At 42.6% G+C, this 14,956-nt stretch overlaps 1 protein-coding gene across 1 annotated transcript in view; it reads left to right on the plus strand.

The window, feature by feature from the left end:
* Positions 1-770: 770 nt before the first annotated feature.
* The window catches only part of WDR27 (WD repeat domain 27), a 137,646-nt gene continuing 123,460 nt past the window's right edge, over positions 771-14,956 (plus strand). The window contains exons 1-3 of the mRNA XM_007950504.1: positions 771-959; positions 6,653-6,794; positions 11,480-11,604. Of these exons, the coding sequence (XP_007948695.1) occupies positions 771-959; positions 6,653-6,794; positions 11,480-11,604 (456 nt within the window). The remainder of the gene's footprint in view (positions 960-6,652; positions 6,795-11,479; positions 11,605-14,956) is intronic.

Below are 14,956 nucleotides of genomic sequence, written 5' to 3' on the forward strand. Positions count from 1 at the left end.
AGAAGAGTTGATGCTTTTGAGTTGTGGTGCTGGCAAAGAATGCTGAAAGTACCATGGACTGCTAAAAGAACTAACAGATCTGTCCTGGAGGAAGTGCACCTGAAATGCTCCTTGGAAGCGAGAATGGCCAGGCCTCGTCTCATCTATTTTGATCATGTTGTCATAAAGGACCATTCCTTGGAGAAGGATGTCATGCTTGGTAGGGTGGAGGGTCAACGAAAGAGGGGGAGGCCTTCAACGAGATGAATTGACATGGTGGCTGTGATGATGGGCTCAAATATAGCAGGGATCATGGAGCTGGAGTGGGATCGGGCAGTGTTTCATTCTGCTGTCCATGGGGTCGCTATGAGTCAGAAATGACTTGACGGCACCTAACAACAACAACAATAATAATCGATTTCAGGAACTCCCTTTTGAACACATTACGAAGTCCAGTACTGGACCAATACTTCATATAACGTCATTCGTATAACTTTACAGTAACTCTGAAGTGGTGGTTCCCTTCATCTTACAGATGTGGAAGAAGGCCCAGAATGTGAAGTGGGGATTCTGGGACATGAATCCAGCCTGTTGAATTAGAACCCCCGTACAAGTTGGAGCAGTCGTGTGTGGAATCTCCCCATTGCCAGCAGTGAGGAGGGTAAGTAGGTAAGGAGGTATGTATGGTGTGTGTGTGTGTGTGTGTGTGTGTGTAATTATGCTTAAGTTACATAACCATTAAATAAACTAAATATACCTACTCATACGTACTTGGTGTTTTCAGATTGAAGATGGATGGGCCACAAGATGTTTTCTCTGGTGATGGTGGCTGCATAGGAGACGTAGTTACAGAAAAGTATATGGTGGAATCCAGGGAACCTGCCTCTCATGTTCAGCTGGCTTGCAGCGAGCCTTACTGTGCTTTCCCTCTCAATGGACGTGAGCTTTGTGTTTGGAGTGCCAGGAGTCCTGATGACCAGGTATCTTGAAATCTTGTATGTGTTTTTTGTTATGCCCAATGAAGTGAGGGCCTTGTCCTCCTGCCTTCCTTTCTTTAGTGCTGCATGAGTGATACTGTCCCAGCCATGGAAGAAGAAAGTTAAAAATAACACTGTATTATATTTTGATACTTAGAAAATACACTGTCTGCAATCTCTTTATTTTAAAAAATTTCTCCTTCAGTAGAACTTGAGCAAGTAAAATGTTCATCTGAACACAACCAAGACAAATGGAACATTTGTAGCTTTTAAGAAAGGTGTTGTAAGAAAGGTGAGTATGTTGATTGTGAATTCTTCTACAGCAAACTTTAAAGATACCACTCTTTTCATTCTTAGACTTCCTTCGTGACGTGTACAGTCTCCTGCACAGATTTCCTCCGTGATGCATGGAGTTACCCGGACAGACTTCCTCCACGATGTGTGCAGTTATCCAGCTTTTTATTTTTTTTTTCTGTTTTTATTGTGATTTGGGTGAAAGTTTCTGAAGCAAATTCATTTTCCACACAGCAGTTCATACACATTTTGTTTCATGACATTGATTGCAGTGCCTGCAATGTAACAGCTCTCTTCCCATTTCCTCCCTGTAGTTACCTCTTCCCTGTGTTCTTCTTTCCTTTGTATTCTTGCTCCCTTATCTGTCTCCCTGTGCAAACACTGCTCGTCTGGTGTCCCATGAATGATTATTCTAAGGAGTGTATCAACCTGATATAAATGTTCACCCTATATACTTGTCTCTTGTTTGGCTGGAAGCCACAGGAGTGAGTTTGATTCCCAACCTGAAGGCTAACTAGGGGCCGTAGTCACAGGGGTCTCACCTGGTCTGTTTTATGATTTTGAGTTTTGTTCTACATTATTCTCCTACTCTATCTAAGATCTTGGAAACTTTTAATAGAAATAATTTTTGATGGACAAAATGAGGAAGTAAATTTCATCCTTGTTTCTTGGCACTAGCCAAGAATTTTGAAAACAGTGAAAATAGTGATGATAACCCATAAGAACGACAATTATATTTGCTTTGAAAATTTCTTTAGCCTTTGGTCTCCTGCCAGTCACTTACTGGCAGTAGAAGCTGTTCCTCAGAGTGAAAGGGTACCCAGGCTTTACTTGGTCACCTGAATTCAGAGGGTTCATGTATTTCTTTAGCACAACTCACATTGCTGGCTGGGTTCCTAAATTCAGATCTCCAGCCTAATCTCTAACTTTTCAGAAAATGGAGTGTAATATACTTAGAGGAAAGGATCCCAGGTATCAAGTGTACATTGTCTCGACTCATCACAAAGAAAACATGCCCCTGGGTAAATGTCACCCAGGCCACACCTCCTTTCAGTTAGTGCCCACCTCTCCTCTCCACAAGTAACACTGTATTCACTTCTAAAACCACAGGTCAGTTTTACCTGTGTTTGAACTTTATATTTGTAAAATCCTACATTATGCCTTCTTTTGAGCTGGAGTCCTCCATTCATATTTATTCAAATTTATATACCAACTAAAGCCATAGATGAAGAATCAAAGGTTTTTACCAGCTTCTGAAGTCTGTAATTGATCAGATATGAAATCAAGTTGCATTGATAATTACTGGTAATTGAAATGCAAAAACTGGAAACAAAGACAAAGGATCAGTACTTGGAAAATATGGCCTCGGTGATAGAAACCATGCCAGAGATCGCATGGTAGAATTTTGCAAGACCAGTGACTTATTCATTGAAAATACATTTTCCAACAGTGTAAATGGGTACTATACATGTGGACCTCACTGAATGGAATACACTGGAATCAAATCGTCTCATCTATGGAAAGAGGATGGAGAAGCTTAATATCATCAGTCAGCACAATGCCAAGGGGTGACTTTGGAGCAGACCATCAGTTGCTCATATGCAAGCTGAAGTTGAAGCCGAAGGAGCCAAAATGTGACTTTGATTATATCCCACTTGAATTTGAGACCATCTAAAGAATATATTTGATACATTGAACACCAGTGCCCGAAGACCAGGCAAGTTGTGGGATGACAGCACGAACATTGCACATGAACAAAGCAAAAGATCACAAAAAAGAGGGGAAAGAAAGAAAAGACCAAAATAGATGTGAGAAGGCACACTGAAACTTGCCCTTGATTATAGAGTAGCTAAAGTGAAAGGAAGAAATGATGAAGTAAAAGAGCGGAACCAAAGATTTCAAAGGGTGGCTTGGGAAGAGAAAGTAAAGTATATAATGAAATGTGCACAGACCTGAAATTAGAAAACCAAAAGAGAAGAACATGCTCAGTGTTTCTCAGGGTGAAAGAAGTGAAGAAAAAAAATTCAAGTCTCAAGTTGCACTATTGAAGAATGGGAATTCCAGAGCACGTAATTGTACTCATGAGGAATCTGTACAGAGACCACAAGGCAGTTGTTTAAATGGAACAAGGGGATACTGCATGGTTTGAAATCGGGAAAGATGTGTGTCAGGGTTCTGTCCTTTCACCATATTTATTCAATCTGTATGTTGAGCAAATTACCTGAGAAGCTGGATTATATGAAGAAGAATGTGGCATCAGGATTGAAGAAAGACTCATTAACAACCTGTGATAAGCAGATGACACAACCTTGTTCGCTGAAAGTGTAGACTTGGAGCACTTACTAATGAAGATCAGAGACTGCATCCTTCAGTAGAGATTATGCTTCAATATGAAAGCAGACATCCTCACAACTGGACCAATAAACAATATGATAAATAGAGAAAAGATCGAACTTGTCAAGGATTTCATTTTACTTGAATCCACAATCAGCACCCTTGGAAGCAGCAGTCAAGAAGTCAAACAACAATCAAATTGGGCAAATCTGCTCCAAAAGTGTTGAAGAGCAAAGATATCACTTTGAAGATTAAGTGCACTTGACCCAAGCCATGATATTTTCAACAGTCTCATATTCACATGAGAGTTGGACAATGAATAAAGAAGATGACAGAAAAATTGATGCATTTGAGTTGAGGTGTTGGGAAAGAATATTGAGTGTACCATGGACTTTGTTTCACATACTTTGGTCATGTTGTCAGAGGGATCAACCAATCCCTGGAGAAGGATATCATACTTGGTTAATTGGAGGGTCAGTAAAAAAAAGAGAAGCCCCTCAATGAGATGAATTGACACAGTGGCTGTGATGACAGGTTCAATCATGGTAAGAACTTTGAGGATGGCACATGACCAGGCAGTGTTTCATTCTTTTGTACATGGGGTTGCTGTGGATCAGAACCAATGTGATGGTACCTAACAACAACATGGAGAAAATAATGAATGGCACAGGAAGCATCAAAAGAAAATGAAGGAAAATGAGAGAAAATGAGTCATGCCAAAATCAGTGTTCAGCCATTTCAGGAGCTAGCATACGATCAAGAATTGATGGTATTAAGGAAAAAAATCCAGGCTTCACTGAAGGCGTTGGCAGAAAACAAAGCTCTGGGAGTTTGCAGAATACTCATTGAGATGTTTCAGCAGACAGATGCAGTGTTGGAGGCACTTACTCGTCTACGCCAAGAAATTTGGAAGAGAGCTACTGGCCAACTGACTGGAAGAAATCCGTATTTGTGCCCATTCCAAAGAAAGGAGATCTAGCAGAATGTGGAAATTATCGAACAATATCATTAATATCGCACACAAGCAAACTTTCGCTGAAGATAATTCAGAAAATGGTTGCAGCAGTACAGTGACAGAGAACTGCCAGAAATTCAATCTGGATTCAGAAGAAGATGTGGAAAAATAGATATATATCATTGCTGATGTTAGATGGATCTTGGCTGAAAGCAGAGAACACCAGAAAGATATTTACCTGTATTTTATTGATTATGCAAAGGCACTTGACTGTGTGAATCATAACAAATTATGGATAACATTGAGAAGAATTCCAGAACACTTAATTGTTCTCTTGAGGAACCTGTACATAGACCAAGAAGCAGTTATTTGAACAGAACAAGGGGATATTGAATGGTTTAAAGTCAGGAAAGGTGTGTGTCAGGCTTGCATCTTTTTACAATACTTACTCTGTATGCCAAGCAAATAATCTGAGAAGCTGGACTATATGAAGAAGAATGTGGCATCAGGATTGGAGGAAGACTCATTAATACGCTGTGATATGCAGATCACACAACATTCCTTGCTGAAAGTGAAGGTGACCTGAAGCACTTACTGATGAGGATCACGGGCTGTGGACTTCAGTATGGATTACACCTCAACAGAAACAAAACAAAAATCTTCACAACTGGACCAATGAGGAATATGACGATAAGTGGAGAAAAGATTGAAGTTGTCAAGGATTTCATTTTACTTACATCCACAATCAACATCCATGGAAGCAGCAGTCGAAAAAGCTGATCACATATTGTGTTGGGCAAAAATGCTTCAAAAGACCTCTTTTTAGTGTTTAAGAGCGAAGATGTCAGTTTGATGACTAAGGTGCACCTGACCCAAGCCATGGTGTTTTCAGTTGCCTCGTATGCATATGGAAGCTGGAGAATGAATAAGGAAGACCAAAGAAGAACTGATGCATTTGAATTGTGGTGTTGGTGAAGAATGCTAAATATATCATAGACTGCCAGTAGAATGAACAAATCTGTCCTGGAAGAAGTACAGCTGGAATGCTCTTTACTAAGGGGAATGGCCAGACTTTGTCTCACCTATTTTGGTCATGTTGTCAGAAGGGACCATGCCCTGTAGAAGGATGTACTACTTGGTGAAATAGAGGGTCCATGAGAAAGGGGAAGACCCTCAATGAAATGGATTGACATAGTGGCTGTAATGACAGGTCCAAACCTAGCGAAGATTGTAAGAGTGGTACAGAGCTGGGCAGTCCTTCTTGCACATGTGTGTGGCCTGTTGCCTAGAGCTTCCTTGAAGTCACTTTAGGTTTCAGAAGCCCTCATGACCTGGCCACCTGCTTGGCATCCCATTGGACTTTGCTTGCACAGTGGTTTCTGTAACTCACTTGCTGCCTCAGAGTCTTCAACGCTTCCCTCCTCTTGTCAACTCCTATTTATGTCCCATTTCCTCACCATCCTGTAGTAGGGATGCAATATGCCTACTCCTCACTTATCAACTATCTCATTGTCCAGCATTTATGACAGCTGTAAAAAATCTGACTGTTTTGCACATTAATGTCATACTTCTGGTGGTAGTGAATGCTAAGTAGTGAGGCAAAACTGATGCTGACTGTGATGGTTAAGGTTATGTGCCAGCTCATCTGGGCCATGATTCACAGTGGTGTGGTAGTTACGTAATGATGTAATTTGGCAGTCATGATACAGTCATCCTCCATTTTGTGATCTGATGTGGTCATCCTCCAGTTTTGCATAGCGACTTGGTCTATGGAACCTAACCATGTTGATAAGTGAGGAGTGGGTCTATACCTTTGTTTAGTCAGCACATAGTGAACTAATGGAAGAATGAGGTAACCATACCATGTCATCAGTCTGTGTACACATGACACAGAAGATACTGGAATGGCTGCCTTGAGTCGTACTTACACAGGAATCTTAATGAGCAGCATCAGGAATGAATCTGAAATGGGTGCATCTGAAAATTTATCCCATTTCATTTCTTAGGTTTGAGTTCAGCATTATGTCCTTTCACTGTTTAAATGTTAACTTTTGTCATCTAAAGGAGCCCTGTTGGTGCAGTGGCGATGGCCTTGCTGTGTTAACTTTTTCAGCTTCTCATCCTAAGAGGACACCATCAGTCAATAACAGCTGTGGCTTTTGGAAATAAAGTGAGTCCCCATCTTCTGTGCTCTGCATCACCTGACAACGTGCTAGTGTGGCACCTGAGCGAATGCAGAGACAACGCACTCCAGGGTAAACGAACAGTTAAAACATTTGAAAAACGTATAAAGGGAGTAGCTCATCTTGGGATCATTTTTGGCTTTAGACTTGATATCAGAGGTCTAAGTGGCTGCCTTCTGGGCTGCTATTTCCCAGTTTCATGAGCTTTCTGTGTGTCACACTGATGTATAAGCTCATTAGTTTTATTTAATCTTAAGTAGTTCCATAGGATCACATAGGGTTGTATCCTTTCACTATACTTATTCAGTCTGTGTGCTGAGCAAGTAATCCAAGAAGCTGGACTATATAAAAAATTACATGGCATCAGGATTGGAGGAAGACTCATTAACAGCCTGTGATATATAATCAAGATGTGTTGATTATCACTGGTGACAGGAATGCAAAAATTGGAAACAAAGAAGAGTTCCTGGTAGTTGGAAAGTATGGCCTTGGTGATAGAAGTAATGCTGGAGATTGCATGATAGAATTTTGCAAGACCAATGACTTATTCCTTGCAAATACCTTTTTTCAACAACATGAGTGATGACTGTACACATGGACTTCACCAGATGGAATACACCGGAATCAGACTGACTACATCTGTGGCAAGAGGCGATGGAAAAATTTAATGTCTTCAGCCAAAATAAGGCCGGGAGCTGATTGTGGACCAGACCATCAACTGCTCATATGCATGTTCAACTTGAAGTTGAAGACAATTAAAACAAGTCCACAAGAACCAAAATAGGGCCTTGATAATATCCCTCCTAAATTTATACACAGTTCATGGAATAGATTGGATGCATTGAACAACAATGACCGAAAACCAGAGCACTTGTGGGATGACATCAAGAGAAAGCAAGAGGTCATTAAAAAGACACGAAAGGAAGAAAAGACCAAAGTGGATGTCAGAGGAGATTCTGCAACTTGCCCTTGAGTGGAGAGTAGTTAAAGCAAATGGAAGAGATGCTGAAGTAAAAGAGTTGAACAAGGATTTCAAAGAGCACCTCGAGCAGACAAAGCCAATTACTATAATGAAATGTGCAAAGACCTGGAGTTAGAAAACCAAAAGGGAAAAACACTCTCGGCACTTCTCAAGATGCAAAAACTGAGGAAAAAATTTAAGCTTCGAGTTGCAATATTGAAAGATTCTATGGGCAAAATATTGAATGATGCAGGAAGCATCAAAAGAAGATGGAAGGAATGCACAGAGTCACTGCACCAAAAAGAATTTTTTTCAGGAGGTGGCATATGATCAAGAACCAATGGTATTGAAGGAAGAAGTCAAAGCTGCACTGAAGGAATTGGCAAAGAACAAGGCTCCATGAATCGATAGAATACCCACTGAAGTGATTCAACAAACGTATGCCCTGCTAGAGGCACCCACTCAGCTATGCCAAGAGATTTGGAAGACAGGTACCTAGCCAGCTGATTGGAAGAGATCCATATTTGTACCCATTCCAAAGAAAGGTGATCCCACAGAATGTGGAAATTATCAAACAATATCATTAATATTGCATGCAAGTAAAATCTTTCTGAAGATACTTCCAGAATGGTTGCAGCAGTATATTGACAAAGAACTTCCAGAAATGCAAGCTGAATTCAGAAGAGGACATGGAATGAGGGATATCACTGCTGATGTCAGATGGATCTTAGCTGAAAGGAAAGAATGTCAGAAAGATGTTCACTTATCTTTTATTGATTATGCAAAAGCATTCGATTGTGTGGATCATAACAAATTGTGGATAACATTGAGAAGAATGGGAATTCCAGAACACTTGATTATACTCATGAGGAACCTGTACATAGATCAAGGGGGCTGTTGTTTGAACAAAACAAGAGGCCACTGCATGCTTCAAAATCAAGAAGGGAGTGTGTTGGGGTTGTATCCTTTCACCATACTTACTCAACTTGTATGCTAAGCAAATAGTCCGAGAAGCTGGACTATATGAAGAAGAACATGGCATCAGGATTGTAGGAAGACTCACTAATAACCTGCAATACACTGGTGACACAACTTTGCTTGCTGAAAGTGAGGATGACTTGAAGCACTTACTGATGAAGATTAAAGACTACAGGCTGTGATATGGATTACACCTCAATATAAAGGAAAAAAATCCTCACAACTGGTCCAATAAACAGCTTCATGGTGGATGGTGAAAAGATTGCAGTTGTCAAGGATTTCATATTACTTGGTTCCACAATCAACACCAATGGAAGCAGCAGTCAAGATAGCAGACAACATATTGCATTGGGCAAATCTGCTAAAAAGACCTTTTTCAAGTGATGAAGAGCAAAGATGTCTCCTTGAAGACCAAGGTGTGCCTAACCCAAGCCATCATATTTTCAGTCACTTCTTATGCATGTGAAAGCTGGACAATGAATAAGGAAGACAGAAGAAGAGTTGCTTTTGAGTTGTAGTGTTGGAGAAGAATGCTAAGAGTACTAATAAATCTGTCCTGGAAGAAGTACAGCCCGAATGCTCCTTGGAAGCAAGAATGGCCGGACTTCGTCTCACTTATTTTGGTCATGTTGTCAGAAGGAACCATTTCATGGAGAATGATATCATGCTTGTTAAAGTGGAGGGTCAAAGAAGAAGGGGCAGGATCTCAATGAGATGGATAGACAGTGGCTGCAACAATGGACTCAGGTATAGTAAGGATCGTGAGGCTGGCCCAAGACTGGGCAGTGTTTTGTTGTGCTTTGCATACGGTTGCTATGAGTCCGAGACAACTTGACAGTGCTTAACAACAACAACATACACAGGTGCATAACGTGCATGCACAATACAAATGGTCACACATACATACACCCAGGTGCATAATATACAGCATGGACCTGCGCACATCCATACGCACATATACATACAGTTGCATGATACGCATACACAGCAGAGGTGTGTACACATACACAAGTGCATAGTGTGCATACCAGCACAGATATGTACACATATGTACACCTGTATACAAATAGGTGTGTAACATGCACGCACAGGACAGATGTGCACACATGCACATTAGACAGGTGCATAACATATTCAAAGCATAGATGTGCACACATACACATATGCACACAGGTGCATAACGTGCACTTACACAGCCTGGACCTGCACACATCCATACACACATATATGTATGACTGCATAACACATGCAAACACAGCACAGATGTGCACACATACACACTTATACACACAGGTGCATAGCATGTGGATACCAGCATAGATACACACACATACACACATATATACAAGCAGGTGTATAGCATTCATACACAGTAAAGACATGCACATATACATATACACATTCACACAGGTGCATAACATGTTCATAGCATGGATGTGCACACAAACACACACACGTGCACATACAGGTGCATATTGTGCATGCACAGCACATATGTGCACACACATACAAGATATGCACACACATGTGTGTGTGTTTATGCACAGTGAACTGCACATCGGCCCTCTTCCTTGAGGGGTGTCTGTAGACAGGAAACCCTGGTTTGGGAGGTGCTGAGAACCCTCCTGTGTGCTCTTCAGTCGCACACACAGGTCTCTGGCCCATGGTGGTTGGCCTGGTAGCGTATACAGCCCACTGTGGCCTAAAGCAGAGGGGTTTCATGGAGCCCTCAGTGTCTGACAAAAACGCATCCAGAATCCAGATCCCACTGCTCGGTTCACTGTGGTGGGTTTGGAACACGCTCATCTCTGCGTTGCCCTCTGCTGTGGGAACAGGCACCTTCATGGGCCATCAGCCTCCAGTTGTGAGCTCAGTGGCCTGAGCAGGAACCAGCATGGCTGGTGGCTCACATGTCGCTGGGGTGGCGTGCTGAGTCACACATGTTGTCATGCGTGATGCTGATGTGAGTTTGACTTGGACTCAGGAAATGGCATGGGATCACTGCCCTCATTGTGGTGTGCCATGGCCATTTCCAGTCTCTTCTGGAAACGCTTCCTTTCTCCAGCAGCAGGATATGCCCCTCCATTCTTCCAGTCTCATGGTGACCTTGTTCCCGTCCTCTGCTGGTCCCTCCTCTGTGGTTACCCCAGCCGATGGCTTTGTGACCCCCACGTGCTGACCATGCTACCCCTTGTCCTTTGCTGCAATGGCTCTTCCTCGTCTAGTCAGCTGCCTGTTTGCCATTGCCACGTGGATGTCTGGTGGCCACTGTAGGCCTGACCACACCAGCATCATGGCCCATCTCCTCCTGCTTCTGCAGGTGTCCCAGTTCTGCTCCCTTTTCTCTTCCACACCCCATACCTGCCCTTTAGCCACGTAGGACGGAAGCTGACCATGTGGAGACCTACCCTGCTGCTGCCCAGGCCACACCACAGCCCTTCTCTTCTGGGTCCTCGCTGGCCTTTGACAGCCCTCATCTGCCCCACCTACCTGGCCCCATGCTGTCCTCACCAGAGCAGCCCAAGGCATTTTGATGGTGGCCTGGCTTTGTATGCCTCTGGTCCCTGAAGCGTGGATGCATGGGCCATGTGTGGCGGTCCCCATATATACTGCATGCTCCCTGCAGACAGCTGTGCCCACAGCAGTCTGGAGACTGTGGCTGTATTCCCAGTACCATGGAGGGAGAACCAGGATCTCCTTAGTGCCCCATCTGCTGGTGACTGTGTGAGAGTAGATTTTCCAGTGTGTCTTTTGGTGGTGCTGTGTGAGAGGGACTAGGCAGCATTTCAGGGCTGACACCAATGCCTGAACCCCACAGGGACAGCTCCTCGTGGGATAGTCCTGGGCACACTCCCGGGAAAGGCTCTTTGCTTACGGTTCAGCCCGGATGATCGGACTGTTGCAGCGTGTGTTGGGAAGAGAATATTCCTCCTGGACACCCAGGTAAGGTGTGAGCACCAGCCCTACAGAGCTGCTGCCTCCTGCTTTTTCTGGGGTGGAGTGGTATATGACGATGGGGGGAAGGGGGTGCAAACACAGCTTCGTCTGGCACTTGGAAGCTCTGGTCTCAGATACTCCTGCTTTATATCACTCATAAACCCTGTGCTGGAAATGGGGACCCAGGGATGGCTTTCACAGAAGTGTTAGTCTAACATCTCCTTCCCTGATCATCTTCGCAAATCCCTCATCTAACAGGGATCCCATTAAGGATCTGCTTGCCCACACACTCATGGGGCCTAGGTAATGGATATTAGGTCTTGGATTTGACTGTGAGGTGATGAACTTGACCCACATTGGAACAACGTGAGGCATTGAATGCAGAGGGGAAGTGCCGGGAGACTCTTCAGGAAGCTTTGTCCCCTCTGATTTCATGCTCTAGTTGAGGTGTCTCGTGGGGAGGGTCCAAAGCTGGGGTCACGTCTTGGCTTCTACTTGCCCAAAGTCATCCAGGCAACAAGATAATTTGCCCAGAAAGGATGGTCTTACTGAACCCACTTTTAAAACCTCAGGAGATGGCAGTCATAAATTATTAGTTGATGATCGCAGGCATAGTGTGTGTGATGTCTTTGGGGATACAGGCGGTGTAATTTCTGCCTTCACGTAATTTTGGGCCTAACTGAAACTGAGATGCATGCATTTAAAAAAAGTAATAGTGGGAAGGGAGGAAACACTACAGGGGAAAAAAAAGAAAAGTAACACGTAAGGGAGTCACAGGCAAAGGACAGGAAGTGTCCCAGGAATTAGGAAATTAAGCAGATGGAGTTTAGTCATCCTCTCATTCAGTAGTCAAGGAAAGCTTTGGGGACAAGTTGGTATCAGAGCTGTGAATTCGAGCCGCTTTTGATGGTTTAATGGATTAGCACTAGGCTGCAGATAACAAATCTAATGAAAATACACAGAATGAACATCTTACACATGAGGAAAAGGAAACCAGAGGAGCTCAGAGGATACTTACCGTTGTCGATGGGAAGGGTGACACAGTGTCTGGGCAGAGGAAGTGAGGTGCAGAGGAAAGGGTTTAATCTTAGCCACAACTTGAACTCATGACAGTAGAAAGACAGTGCAAAGCTCTGCATGCAGCCTGCAGGAACTCTGCTTCCAAACGAGCACAATGTTGAGGCTCTTCCAGGAAAAGGTGACATTTGGATGGGCTGACATGGAGGAAACACACTAGCTCTGCCCTTCCGTGCTGCTCAGGGACACTGAGCAAGGTGGCTGCTGGCGAATGCCTTTGAAGACTACTGAAAAATTTTGGGTAAAGACACGTTTTAATTAATATAAAATATAACTATGAATTATCAAAAGGAAAGAACATATATTTCAGGGTCTAATGATATTCCACCACCACTCTCCTGTCAGTTTGTCATACTTTGGTGTGTTGTGTGTGGCTGTGAAGTTAGAGGCTATGCCACCAGTATTTCAGATACCAGCAGGGTCACCCATGGTGGTTGACAGGTTTCAGTGGAGCTTCCAGACTAAGACGGGCTTGGAAGAAGGAAGAGGCCATCTACTTCTCAAAGAATTGGCCAGTGAAAACCTTATGAATAGCAGTGAAACACTGTCTGATATATTACTGGAAAATGTTTATGAATAGCCCTCAAACATTGTCTGATATAGTGGCAGAAGATGAACCCATCAGGTTGGAAGGCACTCAAAATATGACTGGGGAAGAGCTGCCTCCTCAGCGTAGAGTTGACCTTAATGATATAGATGGAGTAAAGTTTTTGGGACCTCCTTTTGCTGATATGGTGTGACTGAAAATGAGAAGAAACAGATGCAAGCATCTATTAATAATCGGGACATGGAATGCATGAAGTATGAATCTAGGAAAATTGGAAGTTGTCAAGAATGAACACATAAAGTTTGATTTTCTAGGCATTAGTGAGCTGAAAGGGACTAGTTTTGGCCATTTTGAATCAGACAACCATATGATCTACTATGTGGAGAATGACAAATTGAAGAGGAATGGTGTGACATTCATCAGCACAAAGAATGTTTCATGATATATCCTGAAGTACAATGCTGTCTGTGATAGGATAATATTCATACGTGTACAAGGGAGGCTAGTTAATAGTACTATTATTCAAATTTACACACCAAACACCAAGGCTAACGATGAGGAAATTGAAGATTTTTATCAGCTTCTGTAGTCTGAAATTGACCAAACATGCAATCAAGGTGTGTTGATTATCACTGGTGATTGGAATGCAAAAGTTAGAAACAAAGAAGAATCACTAGCAGCGGAAAATGCAGCCTTGGTGATAGAAATGACTCTGGACATCGCATGATAGAATTTTGCAAGACCAATGACTTATTCATTGCAGATACCTTTTTTCAACAACATGAACAGTGGCTATACATGTGGACTTCACCAGATGGAGTACACAGGAATCAGATTGACTACATCTGTGGAAAGAGGCGGTGGAGAAGTTCAATATCTTCAGCCAATACAAGGCCAGGAGCTGACCATGGAACAGATAATCAGTTGTTCCTATACAAGTTCATGTTGAAATTGAAAACAAAACAAGTCCATGAAAGCCAAAGTGTGACCTTGATTATATCCCACCTGGATTTAGAGACCATTTAAAGAATAGATTTGATGCACTGAACACCAATGACCAAAGACCAGAGGAACTGTGGGATGATATCAAGAACATCATCCATGAAGAAAGCAAAAGGTCATTAAAAAGACAGGAATGGAAGAAAAGACCAAATTAGATGTCAGAAGAGACTGAAACTTGTCATTGAGTGGAGAGTAGCTAATACAAATGGGAAAAATGACAAGATAAAAGAGCTGAACAGAAGATTTCAAAGAGCAGCTTGAGCAGACAGAGCCAATTGCTATACTGAAATATGCAAGACCAGGAGTTAGAAAATCAAAAGGGAAGAACACATTCAGCATTTCTCAAGCTGAAAGAACTGAGGAAAAAATTTAAGCCTCAAGTTGCAATGTTGAAAGATTCTGTGGGCAAAATGTTGAATGATACAGGAAACATCAAAAGAAGATGGAAGGAATACACAGAGTCACTAAAGGAAAAAGAATTGGTCGATGTTCATCCATTTCAGGAGGTGGCATATGTTCAAGAACCAATGATATTGAAGGAAGAAGTCGAAGCTGCATTGAAGGAACCGGCGAAGAGTAAGTCTCCCTCCCGGAATTGATGGAGTACTCATTGAGATGTTTAAACAAATGGATGCCCCACTGGAGGCACCCACTTGGCTATGCCAAGAGATTTGGAAGACAGCTACCTGGCCAACTGACTGGAAGAGATCCATATTTGTACCCATTCCAAAG

Source organism: Orycteropus afer, unplaced genomic scaffold (genome assembly GCF_000298275.1).
Source record: "Orycteropus afer afer isolate SDZICR_OR568_19922 unplaced genomic scaffold, OryAfe1.0 scaffold00273, whole genome shotgun sequence".
Classification (NCBI taxonomy): domain Eukaryota; kingdom Metazoa; phylum Chordata; class Mammalia; order Tubulidentata; family Orycteropodidae; genus Orycteropus; species Orycteropus afer.